The sequence below is a fragment of the Fundulus heteroclitus genome, chromosome 14 (genome assembly GCF_011125445.2).
Source record: "Fundulus heteroclitus isolate FHET01 chromosome 14, MU-UCD_Fhet_4.1, whole genome shotgun sequence".
NCBI classification, from domain to species: Eukaryota; Metazoa; Chordata; class Actinopteri; order Cyprinodontiformes; family Fundulidae; genus Fundulus; species Fundulus heteroclitus.
The window spans coordinates 25,443,029-25,463,942 of NC_046374.1; the positions used below are offsets into that span (position 1 = coordinate 25,443,029).

General features: G+C 41.2%; 1 protein-coding gene across 1 annotated transcript in view; it reads left to right on the forward strand.

Moving 5' to 3' along the window:
* Positions 1-13,350, forward strand: part of sema4f (sema domain, immunoglobulin domain (Ig), transmembrane domain (TM) and short cytoplasmic domain, (semaphorin) 4F) — a 78,001-nt gene extending 64,651 nt beyond the window's left edge. Inside the window, exons 5-16 of the mRNA XM_036146611.1 lie at positions 4,179-4,277; positions 5,255-5,366; positions 5,473-5,592; positions 5,670-5,818; positions 5,904-6,085; positions 7,736-7,877; positions 7,967-8,180; positions 8,478-8,587; positions 8,693-8,844; positions 10,193-10,248; positions 10,353-10,543; positions 11,830-13,350. Of these exons, the coding sequence (XP_036002504.1) occupies positions 4,179-4,277; positions 5,255-5,366; positions 5,473-5,592; positions 5,670-5,818; positions 5,904-6,085; positions 7,736-7,877; positions 7,967-8,180; positions 8,478-8,587; positions 8,693-8,844; positions 10,193-10,248; positions 10,353-10,543; positions 11,830-12,534 (2,232 nt within the window). The 3' untranslated portion in view covers positions 12,535-13,350. The remainder of the gene's footprint in view (positions 1-4,178; positions 4,278-5,254; positions 5,367-5,472; positions 5,593-5,669; positions 5,819-5,903; positions 6,086-7,735; positions 7,878-7,966; positions 8,181-8,477; positions 8,588-8,692; positions 8,845-10,192; positions 10,249-10,352; positions 10,544-11,829) is intronic.
* The last annotated feature ends 7,564 nt before the right edge of the window (positions 13,351-20,914 follow it).

Sequence of the window (20,914 nt, forward strand, 5' to 3'; positions counted from 1 at the left end):
CATTCCATTGGCAGATAATCTTATTTACTGGCTTAAATCAAGGACGAATAGACTAACTTTAAGAACATTTTACTTGTTTTTAGATCCGTTTTTGCAGTGTAGAACATCAAAAATATTACTTGTACCTTTATGTCACCTGTAACATCCAGAAATATCCGTGGGATAAGTGTAGCAGTCTGTAACCTTGTTTTCTGTCAAATGATTTTGAAGATCAAAATAATAATAATTCTAATAAAAACATGGATTAAAGGCACACAAAAAAAATCAACAATGTCATGTAGTTTTTGGAAAATATGCACATATTTTTTTGGGACACACAAGTACTTTCAAGTGGGATGTATTGGACCAGAGTTGCATTTACCTCTGCAACTATTTTCGGCAGCATTCGTGCGTGTGTTTTTTTTTTTTTTTTGGTCCGTGTGTGCGCTCGCTCACGAGAGTACGCCACAACCTCATGCTGCTGGGCATCAGATGGGAAGTTCTGGGACTCTGGCCAACCCCTCATACAGGGTGTTAGCTCGTGAAGAGACACAGTGGCACGCAGACAGGCTGTATATGAAGTCACAGATGTCCGGTAACTGTCTGTGGAGACCGAATAAATAGAGCGTACTGTACGGCCAAGCTGTACATCTCATTCTGCCGTGTCCGCGTACAGTAAATGCTACACTCCATGTGTATTTGTTGATTCATGCTGGTCAGATAGAAAAAAAGCTTCTAAGCTTTAATGGATACTTGAGAAATTGCCGTCCTCTCAACTGTGTTGCCAAAAAAAAAAAAGAATCCGCTTCCTACGAGCAAAAAGTCCATTTTAAGACAGTTTCGCTGTTAGCTCTGAGCAGATTTCTTTGTCCCTCTCTAAAGTCTTTGGGAGCTGACTCACTGAAAAAAGGCAGGAATAAAGGGGGATATTTTCCCCCCCTTGCAAAAACATTGATTAAAAGATTATATGTGTGAGTCAGAGGGAATAAAAAGAATGGAGAGAGAAGGAAGCAACTGTGAGAAAAAGCTAAAGCAAGATTAGAGGACCAAGGCGACAGACTCAACAGAAGATCGTGCGTCTGTGTGCCTGGTTCTCTCCGTTTTAAACCACTGGAGGGAGAGATATTTGTAGAACTGAGGACGTTTGTCTCTTCACATTTCACACCACATTCAAGGGCTTTTTGAAGGTTTAGACAGCTTTAGAGTGAAGGTGGTGCAGACATTTAGATGTCTGGGGAATACTAAGATACAAGTAATGTATTAAGGAACTCATCCACTTAGAAACTCTCTTCTAAAGTCATATTCCTAATCTAATTATGTGCAGTTAATTTCATTTAAATTTTGGGCTTTTAAAATTTTCTTTAATCAATATCATTCTATCTGTTTTCTTAGATGGACTGATAATACAACTGACTTTCAAAAACAGATATTGGGTGCAAATGTTTTTTTTGTTTTCAGACTTAAATATATACACACAAACGCTCGTTAGTATTTAGGTGAAATGCCCCAAAGCAAGATGCACTTCAGCTTAGTGCTTTTTGTAGCCTTCGATGAGCTACTAGTATGATTCTGACTGGATATTTGACCACTTTTCAGTTCAATTCTGTCTATTTTTATAACGCCGGTTCACAACACGCATCATCTCAAGGCACTTTACAAAGTCAGTTCTATCAAATCACAAAATGTCACAACCGGATTGAAATGCAGTAGGATTAAAAAACAAAAAATAATCGGATTGTACCGTTGATATGGGCGCACAGTCAATTAATCCGATCATAATGCGCGTTTCTATGCACCTGAATTTATTCAGAATAGAACCACTCTGACGTGCAGTTATCAAATTTCCCTTAAAAAAAAACACAGAAGAAGAACTTCCGTCTTTGGTGAACAACAAAAGATAGCAAACAAAGCAGGTTTTGTATCAGTTCGCTTGCCTTCCGAGCGCCCAGGCAGGACCAGCACCAGCTTTATAATTATGGCTGAAACGTCAGAGTAAACAATAATTTTTATCTCTTTTATTGTTCTGAACAGAATGTTTGTATCGGGAGCTCCGACTGTTTTGCTTCCCGACGTATTTCTGCCACTCAACAACACAGAGATACGTCACCTTTACGTCAGGCGCATTCATCCTGACGAGTTTTTTATGTGAACGTTGATCGGATTATCAGTCGGCATAAACCACCGCTCTCATTCGTAATACAATTTCATTCCCTTTGAGATTAGTTTGATCGCAATATTCCGATGGGCTTGTTTACATGACGCTTTTTTATCCCTTTATGCTGATTACTTTTGTCCAGGTAAACGTAGCTATCGGCTATCAAATTACCAGCGAGTCATTGATGTACAGCATTCCCTCCTCTTGGATGTAGCCACAGGGGACAGTCGTCTGGATTGTGTCGTTGACTTTGCAGCGACCCCTCATTCCGGGCATGCATGTAGCGACAGTGTGGAACCAGAACCAAATTCTGCAAGTTGTAAAATAGATATCTTACAGTTCCTAGTGACTTCTAGGCAGACCAAAGCAATTCCATGTGAAACTCTGGGGCCTCAAACCAAATACTGAAATGGTCAAGATAATTGAAAATAATTCACAAATCTGCAAGTCTGTGTGTGAGCGGCCATGTGCCACCACCGACTGGGGGTTTGAAAAGCCCTGACCCAGGAGTACTTTCTATGTGAGAGAGAAGTAGAGGGGTACAGGAAGGTTCTTGGGAACACTGGAAAGAGTTCATTTAAAATGATTGATTTCAGAACCGGTTCTGATGTGTGCTTGGATCATTGTCCTTTTTAAACACCCACCTGCTGATTTGAGACCTGCTGGTTTGTAATCTTTATTTTGGCTCTGTCCCCTGTGCACCAGTTCTACTGGGAGTGAAAGAGGACCACAGCCTGATGCTGCCACCGCCATACCCAACAGGCTATGTAGTGTTTCTGGGTTTGAAAACCCTCACTTTTATCATACATCCCATCATTATTGTTAACTAGCTCTACCCTTGTGTTATAAAACTCAGATTTTATAAAAATTCAGATTTCTGTTGAGTTGGAACAGGGCTTTCTTTATTGTTCTGTAAAAAATAGAATCAGCTTGTCGACGACCACAAAACGAGTGTGGATAAAAAGGTCAACTTGCTAAAGCGCATCCATATATTAGTGGGGATGTATCTATAGTTCTGACTGCATCATTACAACGTTGCCTGAACAGCAGGATTTTACTAAACACAGATTATGGATTCAGAAACGACAAATGTAATCTTTTTATTCATCATGTTACTGAAAAGAGTCAGCTAAGGAAGAAATCCCTTATTCTATCTGGGCCAGCTGCATTTAGTAAATACCCAGAAGGCTGAAATCATAGAGGCTTTAAACATAAAATGTAAATTCATCATGATTAAAAATAGGAAAAGAGTAACGATACTGCATCCCCTACATGTTGCTGTGTCTAATTTGATCCTCTGTTGAATGAGTGGAGCGCGTCTCGCCCCCTCCTGGCCGGCTGTGGTCCTCCCACTGAGCTGAAGCGCTGTAGCGCTGGTGCAGGTTAGCGGTGGGGGTTGATTCAGGTGACATGATCCGGCCCTCGTTCCCTGGGGAAGAGGCCTTGAGCTCATCCAGGAAAACAAGCAATCTATGTTGTATACACAGACACGCACGCACGCACACGCAAGCTTCAACATAAATTACCTGCGTCATGGTTTCCCGCTAAGCGAGGTGAGACTATGAGGGTGTTTTTTTCCACTTCAGACAGACAGAAGAGTGAACAATACAGACACACATCCATGTTTTATGTTCATCTTTATATCTGGTTGTTGCGATGCGAGCCAGAGCGGCCTGGTCGGCCGGGATCTCAAGTGTCGCCTGAAGCTCTGGGGTTTCAAATATCCAGTTAGAGGCACGTATGCTGTTCACTTCATCCCAAAACAAAACTTTTTAAAGACCAAATACATCCTTATGAGAAAAAAACAACAACATTTAGAAACATATGCAGCTACTGTATATCTCAATTCTTTGTTGCTTATTTCTTTTCTCAGTCTAAGTCTGCAGTTTATCTTCAAATGTCTGACACAATAGGAACTTTAAATGAAAGGTTTTAAACAGAAACGTAAGCGTGTGCTGTTATGGTTACTTTGAATGTTGAAGTTGAACCGAGGAGTCAGACTCAGGCTTGGTTCTCATTTCTGTAATTTTGTCTCCCCCTGCAGGCTGACTGCAACAACTACATCCGTCTGCTGGAATACCTGAAGGATGGTCGAGTCTACGCCTGTGGCACCTACGCCTTCGACCCCCAGTGTGCATTCTTGGTTCGTCGTCCTACTTCTCTGCTACTGCTGCACCAGAAAAAAAACACAAACTACAGCAGCGGCAGCATGTTTGATGTGTTTCTCTAGCTTCATGTTGATAGTTGACTGCAAAGGGATCACTGCCTAAATGTTACCCCTTATAATTCACAGTAGTAATTCTTTTTAAACTACCTCTAGAAGTAGAGTACTTGAATCCTCAATGTTTGTCCTTTGCACAGATATTCATACACTGATCATGGTTAAGGGACAGGATGATGTTCAGTGTCCTGCATAAAGACACATTGCAATGGCCCGATATTATCTGTAGACAGTCTTTTCAAAAGCCATAGTCAGACGGGGCCAGTTTATGAAATTACGGCACCATACGATAACCAGAAGATAATTTCAGGAGTTTTTTTGACGTTGTCATCATATAAATGTGGAAAAGGAGACAAGGTCTGGTGTGGAGACCCAATGGCATGCTATAAAAACTATAACATGACTAGAGAAAAAAATAATAATAAGTGGAATAAGTTCGGCACATGAGATTGTCCAGTGTGGGAGTCCAGCGAGGAGAGCCGGCACACTTTTAGGAGGAGCCTTTGAACCACAGACCCCGCACTGCAAAAACAGAACTAAAATAAGTTAAAATCTTGAAATTTGTGCATTTGTCCTTGATTTGAGTAGGTAGATAAGATAATCTGCCAATGGAATAAGATTTTCGCACTTAAAATAGGAAGAAGTCATCTCCATCAACTTATTTCAAGTGCATTATATGTAATTATCTTCTTTTTGGGGTAAAATTACTCCTTCCATTGGCAGATAATCTTATTTACCTGCTCAAATAAAGGACAAATACACTAATTTCAAGAAAATTTTGACTTATTTTTAGTTCTGTTTTTGCAGTGCGGTCCCTCGTTGGCGCCGCCACTGGTCACAGTTCCTCTGAACGGTAGCCGTTTAGGTTTTAACCCCTTTATTTTTCTTTGGTCCTGCAGCACCTTCCCTCCTTCACCTTGGAAAAAACAGAGGACGGAGCAGTGAAGATGGAGACCGGGAAGGGCAAGTGTCCCTTTGAGCCCAGTCAGCGTTACACAGCTGTGATGGCAGGCGAGTTCAAACTCTTGATCAATTCTTTACCTGCTTATCTTCAGCTTCCTAAGCCTTTCCTCTTATAGATTTTTTTTGTTCAACCCTGTCTCTTTCTTTTCTTCAGATGGCATCTTATACACAGCGGCCACCAGCAACTTCCTGGGGACGCTCTATGACATATCCAGGGCAACGGGCCCCGAGCAGGAGCGCGTCCGAACGGATCAATCCATCAACTGGCTCAACGGTGAGATGCTCAGCCCGTCAACACAGACGTCTCATCTTGGTGTCGCACGTTACAAATGACCTTTTCATTTCTTCCAGACCCGGAGTTCGTAAGCTCCGCCTACATAGAGCAGACCCCGGACAGCAACCCGACAGGAGACGACGACAAAATCTACTTCTTCTTCACCGAGATGGCCAAAGAGCACGACCTGTACACCAAGGTGCCGAGGGTGGTACGGGTCTGCAAGGTAACCCCGGAGGTTCGACTGAGTCGGCTGGTTCCTCTCGTTTCTGGCTTTCGTTCGACTAAATCTCTGTTGAATCAATGTTCAGTCTGATGTGGGGGGGATGAAGACGCTGCAGCGACGGTGGACCACTTTTCTGAAGGCCCAGCTGGTGTGCGAGGACAAACCCAGCGGTCAGCGCTACAACATCCTGACGGACGTCTTCACGGCTCAACACTCCCCAGGAGACCCCAGCAGCACCCACTTCTACGGGCTCTTCACCTCCCAGTGGTAAAAAAAATGGCCCTTTTTGGCTTTAAGGACCTCCTTTTGTTTCCCCATTTTATCTCTTTATAACCACTGTAAAGCATTTGTATTCAGCATTTTGTGTTCAGTCCCTTTAACTAAGCTGCCCCTAAATAAAATCAACGGGTTCCCTTCAGTAGGCATCTAAATAGTAACCAGCCTTAGTTTTTTAAAATTATATCCCAGACTTTAAACATCTCACAGATCTCTGTTCGTATAAATCCACTGCTTCGACGGGAGAACCTATAGTCACAGAAACTCGTGTACTTAGCAAATCGGGGCTTTATGCAAGAGTGACAGAAAGCCAAAATAAGTCCCAAGTCATTTAAGGCGACTTATGTGGAAAGTTTTCTGGTCAGATGAGGCTAAAATGGAACTATTTGGCCTACATGTGGTGGAAACTGCAGATGATTCTGAACACACCATTCCTACCAGGAAACATGGCATCTCGATGTGGGGGATCCTTTTGTCTGGGTGGGACAGCTATTCAGGGTTTATAGAAGATTTATGGAGCTAAATGCAGGACGATCTTAGCTGAAAACTGTTTTAGAGGCTTTCAGACACTTGAGAATGAGGTTCAGGTTAATCGTGGAGCAGGAAACAAACAGCAGGAACTATAAAAGAACGGTTCAATGTCCAGCCTGATATTCAATTGTTAATCTCAGACAGGACTTCAATTCTAAGCTTAAAATTTACTGACATTCTCCATCTAATCCAACCAAGCTTGCAGTGTTTTGTAAACAACAACACAGAACAAATGGTCTTTTTTCAAATGTGCAAAGTTGCTAAAGACCTAAATCAAAGGACTTGCAGCTGTAATTCAACCAATCAATCAATCAATCAATTTTATTGTCAACTACAATTTGCATTGCAGTCGAAAATTCAGTTCCAGTACAACCGTCCATCACACATTTTGGGGGAACAATTGACTGAGGCCTTGCGTTGCAGCAAAAGTTTATTTTTTTTACAATGTATATACTAAAAGTGGATTAGCCACACCATTTTAGATTGTATTTCTGAAAACAAACATTTATTGATATTCATGTATCATTTATGTTTGTAGGTGACTTCTGTTTGCCCTTGGTTTTATTCACAGCTATCAGAATAAAAAGCAGGATTTTTTTGTAAACAGCTCCAAACGGCTGTTTTTCCTTCCGCTTCACAATCGTGAACTACTTTTTGTTGGTTCATCAGATAAAATCCTCATAAAATAGATTGAAGCATGTGGTGCTAACGTAAAAAAAAGGTACTAAAGGCCAAAGGGTGTGAATACATTTTTAAAGTCTGTGTGCTATTTTAGCTGCTCGCTTGTTCAATTAAACAAAAGTAAATTGTTTGGGGAGGAACAACGACTGCTGGAACATCAACACAAAGTTCAAATGTACATTTTCCATTCACTTTTATAAAAAAGAAAGTCAACAACTGAATATGTGGGGAGGAATTGCACAGCAAAGATCACCAGATAAATTGATTTGAACATGAAGGCAAAATAGTGCTGCACTCCCTTTTTTCTGGGTATTAACGTCATCCAATTTCAGATTTTATGAAGGAGCTATAGGAGTGTTATATGCAGCTACATGTCTTTACTTTATTCCACTCTTGCTAACAAGGCCCTTCTTTCCTTCTTTTTTACAGGGAGCCCAATGATGTTTCAGCTGTGTGTGTTTTCAGTCTGTTTGACATCAGCAAAGTGATGGACGGTCCTTTTAAAGAGCTGAAGAAGACATGCGAGAACTGGAACAGTCCTGAGACGGTCCCCACACCAAGGCCAGGCCAGGTACCACCAGGCCGCCTGCTGTCATTCACCCTACATGTTCTGTTTTTCTCCTCCTATAACTATTTTCTCTCTCTTCCTCTAACATTCAGTGTTTGAACAGCGCTCTAAAGGCTCAAGGATTCGAATCCTCCTTGAAACTTCCCGACAAGGTGCTGACCTTTGTGAGGGACCACCCTCTGATGGAGAACAGCGTCACAGCAGCGCCCCTGCTGGTCCGGAAGGGAATCAAATACACCAAGCTGGCTGTAACGCTGATGGGCGAGGCAGAGGACCAAAAGGGAGCTGTCCTTCATCTTGGAACAGGTGCGAACAGTTTTGTTGAGTCACTGTTAACTACTTTAATGTCCTTTATAAACAGAGACAGAATTTCCTTTATATTTTCCATATACATTTTAAAACAACAAATTCAGGCAGGAAACAGGCTCCTAACCTCCATGAATAGATGTTGCTGTTAGGTTAGGCAACTTGTTAAGTATTTACAACATTGCAGCAATAAGCAAAATGCAGTTGATCTCAGTCTGTGTGGATTTATTTTTCAATGGTTTGCCAGAAACGAGTTATTTCACAAAGCAAACCTGCTCCTTGGTTTCTGTGTTGCAGATCGTGGTGAGCTCCACCAGGTGGCGGTAGCGGGCCAGAACGCAACTTTGCTGCAAGAGATTCCTCTTTTCTCGCCACAAGAGCCTGTCAACAACATATTACTGCATCAGGTAAAGCACTTTGCTTTCGGCCTTTGTTATATTTGTGTCCTTTAGGAAAACCGGGTACACAGTTGTGGTTTCCAGCGATTCTACGAGGTTTGCCTGTGTTTCCAGGGCCGAGCGCTGGTGGGGAGCCCGCTGTCTGTGGCCAGAGTGCAGGCGGAGGGCTGCGCTCTGTATCCCAGCTGTGAGGTCTGTGCCAGAGCCAGAGGAGTGGGCTGTGAGTGGAGCGCAGAGGACAAGGTGTGCAGGTTCACAGAAACAGAGTGAGTACAACGGGACTATCACAAAGCCAGATTTCACACATTATAAAGGTTAAAAAGTTGCCCTTAAGGGTGATTTTGATCCTTATGCAATGTATATAGTTTGCGTCATTCATTTGATTTTGATTTTGACTAAAGTTATCCTTCTTACACCACTAGCAGTAGTCAAGACAGTGTAATATATAGTAAAGAGAGAAATAACACAGACAAAAATAACAAGCATTAATTAAATGAGAAGTGATCAAAGAACCCAGGAATAATCCACCCATTATATCAAGATATAGCCATCAGAAAAACATCAAACAGAAAACAATTAAACTTAAGTTTTTTTCTATCTCCTTCTCTCTTTAAGAACTGATCACACATCTTTGAAATATATATATATATATATATATATATATATATATATATATATATATATATATATATATATATATCGTGACGCTATTTGCCTTTATTCACAGTAATCAGACAGGAAGTTGGCAGAGGGGAGAGGCACGTTTTTAAATAAAGACTTAAAATTTCATTTAGCACAGTTAACACATATATATTACAAATTTTTCATAGCTATTTAGATAGTATGGTTATTCTTTTGTAACTTTACTTACATTTGCTTGCTCTTTCTATATTGAATTAATAATGTTTAGTTCACCACAACAACAACTATAATGGCGTATACAAATACAGCTCGGCAAATTTATCGCACAAATATGTATCCATTCTGTAACATCTTCAGTTTATAAAACTTTATAAATAATCTAGGGGAAATTAAATGTTTTAAATGTTAGTTATAGTCGCTGTAGTTGCTGATGGTCGGTTTGCAGGAAGGATTTTCCGTAGAGAGCTGTGTCGTGGTCTGACATTTGATGAAGAGGAGGCTGAAATGTTTTCATTTCATGAAGAGTCATTCTTTCCATAATCGTCTCTAGATGTTCTGGAGGGAGTCCCCAGACCAGAACCAGCCTTCTTTATCAGCTTGTTGAGCTTCTTTAGCTCACTATCTCTAATGCTTCGATCACATCAGATGATAGCAGAAGAGATCAGGCTCTCCACAACATAGTTATAGAACATCTGCAGCATCTTGCTGCTAACGCTGAAGGACCTAAACTTCCTCAACTACGGTCTCTTCTGTTCCTTGTAGACGATTTCACTGCTGCGTTTGCAAATAGAATTAACCAGAGAAAATAGTACAAATTAATGATTGAACTATAAGAAAACACAATAAGGAAACAAACATAGAGCAATAAAACATCCATGGATTAAACAAATTAAATTAAAATCTAAATAAAAACACTAAAAAACATTAGACAACAGTCCTTGAGTGATTATATGTATTTTTTTCTTCTTCCAGGCCTGGTCCAGGTGATGTTGTGGATGAGGCCTTGAAAAAGTGTGATGCAGAAGCGGGTAAGTAGATCCATATATTTTATAAGTTGTTTTTTTCTTGTTCGTAAACCCTTCCTGTCCCATGGTAAATACTATTTTTAAGTACTTTGTTTTGGGTGATGCAGGACGATGCACTCCATTCCTCAAGGACCTGAAAGTGTCCATCGGTCTGCGGATCCTGTTGCCGTGCGTCCAGCTGTCTCCTCGGCCGTGCAGCTGGGAGTATCCCCCCCACAGGCACACCAGGCAGCACCACTCTGACCTGGCGGTGACCGTGACAGAGGACAACTTGGGCAAATACGTCTGCACTTGTCAGGTACAGGTTAATGTTCACCTCTATATACATTTCCAAAATGATTCATGGTGATGAATCTTTATGTGATAGACCAGCAGAGCGTTTACAAAAAAAATCTAACTAGTGAGGCTTGAGTCAGTTCTTTGTAAAACCGCCTTTTGCTACAGTTCCAGCTGCAGATCTATTTGGTTATGTCTCTTTGCACACATTGAGATGTAAAGTCCTTCAATGCAAAATGACTCCGGCTCAGTCAGACTGGATGGAGAGCGTCTGTGAAAAGCAAATGTCATATTTAAAGTCAGGTCCCGACTTTGATCGTTCCATTCTAACGTAATAATGAACATAGTGAGCATGTTCAGAGGCTAAACCTCAGCCCCACTCCCAAGTCTACCGTGTATTTCACTGCATCTAAATTTCATTTTTGATTTCAATTTCAGTTTACTGACATACTGCCATTTCACACAAAACAAATGGATCTACTTTATATACAGAAATCCTTACTCAGTTCAATCTGATCAGATTGACAGACTCTATACATTCCAATTTATTGCTAATTTTAATGCAATCAAGTTAAATTTATTGTTCTGAATTGGTAAAAATAAGTTTGCAATTTAAGGAAACCCAGCGCATTGCCTCAGATCCCTGGCTTTGCAGCAATCCCTCCTCCTGAACAATCATGTGGCGACAGTGGAAAGAAAACTTGCCTTTCTTGAACCTTCTTCTGTAATTTTTTCTTTTCTTATGTTGCGTTCATGTAAAGCACTTTGACATGTCCTGTTACTAGAATGTGCCATACAAATAAACTTGTCTTGCCTCAATAATTACACTTAGACAACTTTATTGTCATTTTGTATGTACAAAGTGCATACAGAACAAAATTTCGCTGCATACAGCTTACAACAGTGTAATGGGATTTCAGGTGGAATAAGGCAGCATTACAATACAATATAAAGTGTAGCAGTGTAACAGTGCAGGAGTAAAACAGTGTGCAAGAACAGTGTGCAGAAAATTGTTCAACCTTTGTTTATGTGCAAAGATAATGGTGAAAAAAAGACATTTGTATAGAAAAGTATCATGCAGTGGAAATAATAAGTGCAAAAATGCAGTAAACGTTGAGTTGTGTACTATTTAAATGGGTAATAAAAGGTCGGCAACAAATAAAGATGCAAACGTGGTGCAGAGTCCAGAGTCCATGGCTAATAATGGCTTTCTTACAAGTATAAATACATTGTAAAGCATTGTATTATAGTTTTCTCTTTATCGCAGAAAGTCATAGACTGAATCTTTTTTTCCTATGCATCCTTCAGGAAGGAGGACCCAACATCCGGGACCCGACCCCCTGCCGCCGAGCAGCTTTTTTCCTGAGCCTGGAGGGCCCGAATGTTGAAGGATCAGCGGCCCTGGCGGGAAACCGACACGTCTTGGCGATCTACATCTTTTTCTTCTTCATGGGCCTGGTGATGGGAGCGTTCCTCCTCTACTTTGTGAACCGCAACAAAACCCCCACGTCGTCGGACCAGCCGGATCATCTGCTGTCGCCGGGAAAGGGGCAGAACCTGCTGGGCTCCCTGACAACCCCCCAGTCCGAAACCAGCTCCAGCCTGTTGTCCGAGGGGATCCGGCCGACGGAGAAACAAAACGGCAAGGCGGCTTTGAGCTCGACCGCTCCGCTGCTCGGCAGTCAGGGTAACGGGGGCCACCACGCCAACAGCGTCGCCGGCGGCAGGATCAGCAGCAACCCCAGCAACGGGCATTCCCCGTTCACCAGCTACGACACAAGCAGCGGCGGGCTGCAGCTCCACTCGGAAATCCTGGTGGCCAACGCGCTGGGGGTAAGGACGGGGTTGAGGGAGCCGTCGCGGCCAGAGACGGAAGAGAAGGGGTCCGGAGAGGGAAACGGGGTGGAAGATGTGCTGGGAGACAGGATGAAAGGACTGGAGGACGAGCTGTCCAGTTTTCAAATGTTGGAATATCCAGCACCGCTGGCCCCGTGTGAAGAAAGCTCAATATAAAAGGAGAACATTCTGCAAGCAAACTAAATGCCACTTTAGGTACTGCCAAATGCCTTTGAATGGGGAGCTGTGGCACGGAGAGCGAGAGACTTACAGAGATCTACGAGCCTATATGTCAGAGTCTGTGAGAGAACGTCTACTGACGGACTGAAATGTTCGATGCGGTAAACGTAGACACTCAGGAGAGCCACAGCTTACGTTGTTCGGATGTAAATTTTTAAATGTAAACGACACTGTTGTGAACACGAACGTCAGCTGTCATGCAACTCCAATGTTTCAAGCAGAATCAAAGATGAAACGCCTACCTGCGTAGACGTGGAAAAGCCATATTTTGTTGTCGTTGCCGTCTTTCATTCAGCCGTACCGATGGGAACCGCAAGAGGAAAAGTGCACTTTCAGTCTTAGCTCGTGTCTTCGTTAACCAGGCGTCACTAATCCTCTGTCTGTGGTAGCACCGCTAACACCGCACGCCCCGACCGATCCAAAGGCCGAACAGGGGCCCGGTTCTTCTACGCCTTTAGAGATGAGAGAGATGTCACTGTCAGAGACGAAAGAACCAAAGACAGGGCTGTTTCTGTCAACGCGACTGTAGTTCTCCAGAGGCTGATTCAGGATCAGGTTACTGTCAGCGCCTGAGCGAGGGCTGACCCGCCGTCCGGATTATCGGTACAAGTCGAATGACAAATGATGTCTTAAAGGATGGACCTTTTTGTAATCCCGAGCCACCTTCACCTCATTTTCTGAGTGGATTTCAACGTAAACGTATCGTTGTTTCTTTGTCATGTGTTTTATAATAAAGAAAATTAAAACAGTAAACAGTCGTCGTTGCCTTCTTGCTATTTTGTTCCCTGAAATGATTGAGTATTTAAACGGAAACTGAATGTTGCATTTGCTAAGGTTATGTTTGTGTAACATTTAAATGCATCAGATTTTTGTGACAACATTAGGTTTTGTTACTGAATTAGCTTCTATCAGCTCACCTTGTGTCCCTCAGATTATACACTTCTTTGCACATATTTGTAATCACCTCATTTGTCATAATTTCTTTTATCAACCATTTAGGGTTTGTTTGGGTCACTTAAAGTAAAAGTTTCAACGTTTTAAAAAAAAAACTTTATTTATCTATGTACTTCATAAAAAATGATATCCAGAAAATGGATGAAAAATAGCAGAGGTCCAGGAAAGGATATCTACTTTAACCCTCATGTTGTGTTCCAGTCAAGTTCAAATCTTTGTCTTTAAAAGTTGTAGTTAATTGGCTCAGATTCCATGACCTTGTCCACAACAAGGATTTCCATTATATAAATTGTTTTGATTTTCATACAATTTTGTGAGGTTTATTACTTTTGAAGACTCTTGATGTTCCAGATAAAAATTAAATGAAAATTCGAAATGAATGGGGAGACAAGAAATAGTGCAAGAAAACTGAGCTAAATCCTCTTTTGTCAGATGGACACACACACACGTGTGTAGACAAAAACACACAGCCTGGGTCACTAGGCAACTACCATGGGTGTGTACCTTTTCCCAGTATCTTTCATTTTGGTGTCATGATTTAGGTTTTTTTTTCTTTTTGTGTTTTTTTAATGGGAAATTTGAACCCAGCTGACTCTTGACTGTTTTGGTTCAGATGTTATTAAGGGTGACCTGTAACCCACCTTCTTTTTAGCTGCTCCTTTTAATCCACCCTGACGGTACCTTGTGAGAAGTTCCTGAAAATTGATAAAGAAATAAAAAAAATAGAGTGATATAGAAGTTTATAACAGCTGGGTAGATGTTCTATTATTATTATGGATGGTTAAAAAAAAAAAAAGCTAGGCAGTGTCATGAGTTGTCCTGATGAACCCGAACACAACCACACACACACAGAGCTTCGTTTTGTGAATTTTATTGAAGAAGGATGATTTGTGGAGGAAGAGAACCACGGTATTTACCGGGCTGGGGCAGGTGGATGATGAGTGCAGGAGCAGGCAGACGGGATGAGGCTGGAGGACGGTGGGTGAGTCCTGGACGGAACCCAAGGCTGGCAGCTGAGCTTCGGAGCGGGATCCAGGTGGGAGGTGAGGATGGAGCGCAGCAGGGAGCAAAGTCCTTCATCGAGTGAAGATGAGAGACGAACCAGGGGTGAAGAGCTGACTGGAGTGAGCTTATATAGTGAGGCTTGCAGGTGGAGAGAGTCCAGGATGATTAGTGAGTGGAATCAGGGCTGACTGGAGGAAGGAAGGTGCTAGAAAATGTCTAGGGCGCAGCAGGCAGAAATGCACCCTGACAGGCAGACATGTTTAAAAAACAAAAGAAAACCTGCAAAAATATGAAGTTGATACTTATGTAAAAAGACAAGTAAAGTCAAATGTACAAGTAAAATGTTTAAAACAATCTCCGTGTACTCTATTTGGGAATTATTTTCTCAACAATGAATAAATATCCCCAAACAAAAGCTGAGCACTAAACTTTATCAGTTTATTACAGTGGTGCAGGAACTAAGGTATTTTTTCTGTAACTAGGGGGTTGGGGGTTTGAAACCCTGCTCCGTCTGACACCAGCCATCTCCTGCTTCCATTTTTTTAGGATATTAAAGGACAGTACACATTTTTGTATCAATAATAAACAATATAGTTAAGAAGTAAAATGTTGCTTTTTGAAAGAATCTCAGTGTTCAGGACCCCCATTTCCCAAGGCTAGGATAGTGGATATCCAGAGGGATTTCTGGGGTAAATTCCTGCATACCCTGCCTTTTATGCTTCAGAAAGCTCAACAGCCTTTATTTTGAGTCAAATTATGACAACAAATTACCGCACGGTAGCAGGGTTGTTTGGGTTAACTCTGGGTTTTTCCTTCTTTTTAGCCTATTCTGCACAAGAAGTGTAGGAGACGGTGTTTTCTTTTCTGTCAGGAGAGGCTGATCAGACCAGAAATAAATGTCTGATCATTTCTGGATTAATATATTTTCAGCGTCACCCTTTTTCGCCGCTGTCAATGAGTTATTTTAGTATTCAACTTTGCTATTATAACACAACGTGGGGACTCTTTCAGTTCTAAACAAATGTTTGGTGCTGCTCTTCGTTTTACAGCAGCCTTTTAACAATGAGGTGTTTCTTTTCGGACACCAGCAGAAGAAGTGACTAAATGTTGCTCCAAAGATGCTTTAAATGCTCCTCAGGCTGCCGGTAGTGATGTAGTTACTCAACACGTCTGTGCTGCCTTTTACATATCCTTTATACAAGACATGTCTTTCACTTTTGCTTCATAACAATATCAATATGTGGTCTGATACAAAACAGATACAAAAACTACATCAAAGTCAACAATCCTGCCCAAAACCACCTGCTGTAGAAAAAAAACAGACTCTAACCTTTCTAGTTACTAAAAAAAAAATTCCTGTTAAAAGTCGAGATGATGATCTGTCAGTAATCTTAAAATGCACAATGAGACTGCTTTGCCTATAAATCTTTTCAGAAATTAGAGATCTAACATGATCAATATTTGTGCAATATTTCAATTTAGTTCTGCTTGATGTTTGTGTGTTTTATTATATCTTAAGGTGTCTTAGTGAATGATATTTGTACTTACCTTTTCCTTGTGTCCAGGTACATCACCTAAAAGAGGACCGTGCAGAAACGAGGGTCATCAGAAGGTTCTGGGCTGGACCAAGGCAGTGAAATGCATATGGATGCAGAGTTTAGCTGTTTAGTGTTTTATGGAGTTTTGATTTATCTTTGGTGTTTGGTTTAGGATTTTATGTATGCAGCTTGGGGTTTTATATGGTTTATGGTTTATGGAGGGTTTTAGCCAGTTTTATGTAATGTACTTATCTTAACATATATACTCCTGGAAGAGTTTTAAGGATTTTAGCCAGTTAGTGAGACGTTAGTAAGGCGCCTGCTTCTGTCACTTGTGGTTCTGCTGCTGGAGAAGACACTGCTCCTCACACAGCTATTTGCACTTGCACGTTGTGTAACTTGACATTGTAATAATAATAATTATTATTATTAAAAATTGTGGACTACGGCATTTCCTTCCTCTGCATTTCACGTTCACATCTACAAGGTGGTAGATGTTTCTGCGATGTTTGAAAGTTTTTTTTCCCCTTGTGTATTTATGTCCAGCTTCCTCCCAGGTTAATTTAAGCTACTTAAATTTCCTGTGAAACTGTTGTACACCATTGTGGCTGTTTGGTTGTACTTTGTGTTTTATAGGGTCTACAGAACATCTAAATGGTGCTCACACTTCTTCACTAATGTCACAACACCCTGCAAACCTTAATGTGCAACAAAGCATGAACACAAAACGTAAGTTGGCAACTCTAGGCTCCGGCTGGATCTTTGTTAATCATAGAACGTGCTTTGATCAAAATATTAATTTAAACTGTGTTTAAAAAAAAAAAACTGTTGTTAGTCAGTTGTTACTTCCTTAAATGCTTTGTTGTAATCTCTAATATGGCCAGGAGGAAAACTTCCCCAAGCTCTGTGATTTTTCTCATGTATGGAAATCGTCTACTTTTTTTGATATTGTCAGTCAGAACCACACCAGACAGAGTTCTGGCTGTTTAGTTCAAGTAAAAAAACAACAACAAAAAAACAGCTGAACAAATGTTTGAGCAAATCACTAAAACAGTTCCTTCTGCTTTAGATCACAAGTCAAAGAAGCTTTAAAGAAATACACCATTAGCAACCAGACATCCAAAAAACCAACTGAAATCAACAAAGTATGACAAATTCTGTGTGGTGTTTCAATTTCATGTCATAACAACTGATGACGCTGCACTTTTTCTAAAAGCTGAGCTAATAATGATAAATAGTGAAACTTAAGCTGTGGTTCCTGCAGGTGGAGTCTAACATGTAACAGGTAACCCGAGGAGTGTTTAAAGCACTTGTGGTTTGTCTTGTGATTTCTTTGTCACTTGTACATCAGGTCTTCAGTCATCCATCCAGCAGGTAAGAACAATTAATTTTTCATTGTTAACAAAGGCAAAGATGACCCAGCTATGATGTTTTAAATTAATTTTATTTTAAATATCATTTTATTTCCAGCAATCATGGTCGCCCATGTCAGACGCACCACAGGGCTGCTACTCCTCTTCACTCTGCTGACTCTGATCAGCCTCTCCAGTTCACTGTTTCATAAAGGAAATCTGGTAATAAATCCCATGCTTCGTTTTGAGCTCTGAACTCATTGGTCTGTGAAAATTCTCAGTTATCCGGGGCATGGCAACAGCAAACAGCCTTAAATTGGAAGCAACTTTCACTCGCTCACTTTTTTTTTTAACGTTTCAAACCCAAGGGTGTCCTTTGTAAATTCTGGTGGCTCGCCCTTGAGCAACCAGTAGTTGGAGCGCTGCTGTTTTTAAGGATATACATTCTCCTAGGTGTATTCTAGGTCAGATGCAAATCACTGTCCTGGGTCGTTAGAAGCTACTACTTGGTGTGATTGGAGTACTTGGTCACCTGAATCATGATGTAACTGCTGATGTAATTTCTCTGGAATATGTCGGAGGACCGAGCTGTAAACACTGAGGAGTTGTTTGCGTAATCCTCCCCCTCTGTTCATTGTTGGCTTTTCACTTTTGACAACGATGGCTTCTTTCAAGAATCAAAAATCTTTATTATCATTATGTAACCATACTGATGTTTAGGTGATGTGCAGAATGCAGATTCACACACAACACACAGACACAACAAGAAAAAATTATTCCAAGTGTTTGAATACATCGACAGCCGTCCCGAAATGCTAAAAATGGGCAAGTAATAAACAAAAAGGTAGCAAACAGTCACTTTACACAACAATGTAGATTACTGTACAACCTTGTGAATGTATCAGACAAACAAAAGTTAAAAAGTGTGCAAATAGTCTTTAGCAAACATTGAAATGTTCAAGTTAGTGCATGCTCAAAACAAAGAGTCTGTTTACAGGATGATGTAAAATCCTGTGCAGTTACAGACATTTGCAATGAACCTGGATGTCCAAACAAACACTCCCTGAGAAACTAAAAGTGTGCAAATAGACATTAGCATGTGAGAGACTGTGTAAATAATTCTCCTTGGATCAAGAACCTGTGGAACCAGTAGCATGCTTGTAAACAGATTATGATCTGGGCTGGTGGTCTATTCGATTATCAGCAGGCGCTATAGTTCATCAGGTGGGAGGTGTTCACAGTCCAGGAGAGATCAGAGGAAATGTGAATTCCCAGGAGTTAATGCTGTCCTCATACTCCACCACCTGTCCCTGTATGCAAGGAGAAGCCTTGGTCTTGCTGTTGTTATAGAGGAGGTTGTTCCTGGAGCACCACTGTGTAGGACGGTGGACCTCCTCTCTGTAGTGGGTATCATTGTCGGCGGATATTACACCCACCACAGTAGTGTCGTCTGCAAAATTCACAACCAAGCTTAACAGAGCAGTAGTGATACAACCCAGCGGCAGAGCAGTATTGAGGATCAGGGCAGATGTGCGGTTCCCAATCCTCATCCCCTGGGGCCTGTTGGTGAGGAAGTCACTGATCCAAGAGCATAGAGGTGTGGATAAATCCCAGGTTGAGCAGCTTCAGAGCCAGCATGTCTGGGAGTACAATGTTAAAGGCTGAGCTGAAGTCCACAAATAGCATCCTAACATATAGGTGTTGGGATGCTGCAGATGAATCAGAGCGATGTGAAGTCCTGGTCAGACAGCATCCTCTGTAGAGCGATTCTCCCTTTAGACAAATTGCAGGCTGTCCAGGCCAGTGGGGATGGTGTCCTACTTAACGATGACAGGGGTCAGAGCAACAGGACAGTAGATGCTGAGGCAGGTAATGGTTGTTTTTTTGGGGACAGGTACGATGATGGATGATTTCAGGCTGACAGAGACCATTGAGAGCTGCAGGGAGAGGTTAAAGATGTCCAGAAAGACGCCTGCCAGTTGGTCAGCAGATGTTTTTAGTGTCCGCCATGTGTGGGCCTGCAGTCTTGTTGGTGTTGATCTTCCTTAAGGAGGAGGTCACTTGGTGCGGCTGCAGGACGAGAGGCAGATGCAGGGAGAAATAGTTTGCTGCTGGGTTGCTGGTCACTGTACTTGTAGTTTGTGATGGTCCTGCTGCCTCGCTGCATGTTTAGACGAGTTGATGCTGTTGAAGTGTACATCAATGTGCTGCTTGTATCTAGATGCCCCATTTCAGCTCACTGCTGGCCCTGCTGTAGGTCAGTCTGCCTCCTGACAATCCAAAGTCAGAAGCTTATTTCAACCCTCTTTCAAACCATCCATTCTCCATGTCCAAAACCTGATCATCATTTTTGTCAAAAGTGTGTCCTTTGCTCTTGAGGTGCAAATGGACCGCTCATTTTGGTTTAAAATTGTGAACTTTCATCCTTGTGTGTAGTTTACAAACATCTAATAATGGAAGGAAAAAGTATAACTCGAATATGTCTCAATAAAACAAATAAATAAATAAATACAAAACTCCTTATTTTCAATATTCCTTTTTTTTGTTTTAAGGCAGCATGGGGTTCACATTTCAATTTAAAGTTCAGAGTTAACACTTTTTTCCATTTAATAATAGCCGTTGAAAGTTCACTTGATCCATTTAAATTAAGGACTCTTGTTTCTCTTATAATTTTTCAGGACATTCTACAAGAATACCTCCAAGGTGGAATAAAAGAAGCAGCAAAAAAGAAGGTGATTTATTGGATTCATAACAGATCAAACACAATTTGTGTTCATTTACATGGCTAATCAAATGTTTCCTGAAATTAATTTCTTCCAGGCAGAACACATGAATAAACTTAGATTCACGGAATACTATCATGAAGAACTACTGGAGGAACTTCATCCCATTCTGCAGCAGCTGATAGACGTAACCGACCGTTCTCCATTACTGGGAGCTTTCAAGAGCGCCATCATAGACCTTTTAGTCAAGGAGCAAACTGATTTTGCGAATGCAAAGAAAGCTTTGGAAAATGAAATTGAGGAAATCTGGGATTTCATAGAGCTTCTAGAATATGGCGACGATGAGCTGTAGTTTTTCTTATTGCTTTACATGCTTTTCTCAATTTTGTTAAAACTGAGAGTCGGTGAGTATAATGGTGAAAGATTTAAAACATTTTTAACATTATAAAATATGACAAAAAAGCTGTTTCTGGCCAATTAATGTTTGTTATCAGATGCATAGACAAGACATAACTATAAAATAGCTAACTTATAACTAACCATAACTACGCAGACGACACACAGCTCTACATCTCATGTCACCAGGTGACTATGAACCCATTCCAGCACTGAGTAAATGTTTTGAAGAAATCAATGCATCGATGTGCCAACATTTTCGACAGATGAATAAAAACAAAACTGAAGTAATAATTTTTGGACCATTAGAGGAGCGATTAAAAGTTAGCACATAGCTTCAGTCGCTTCA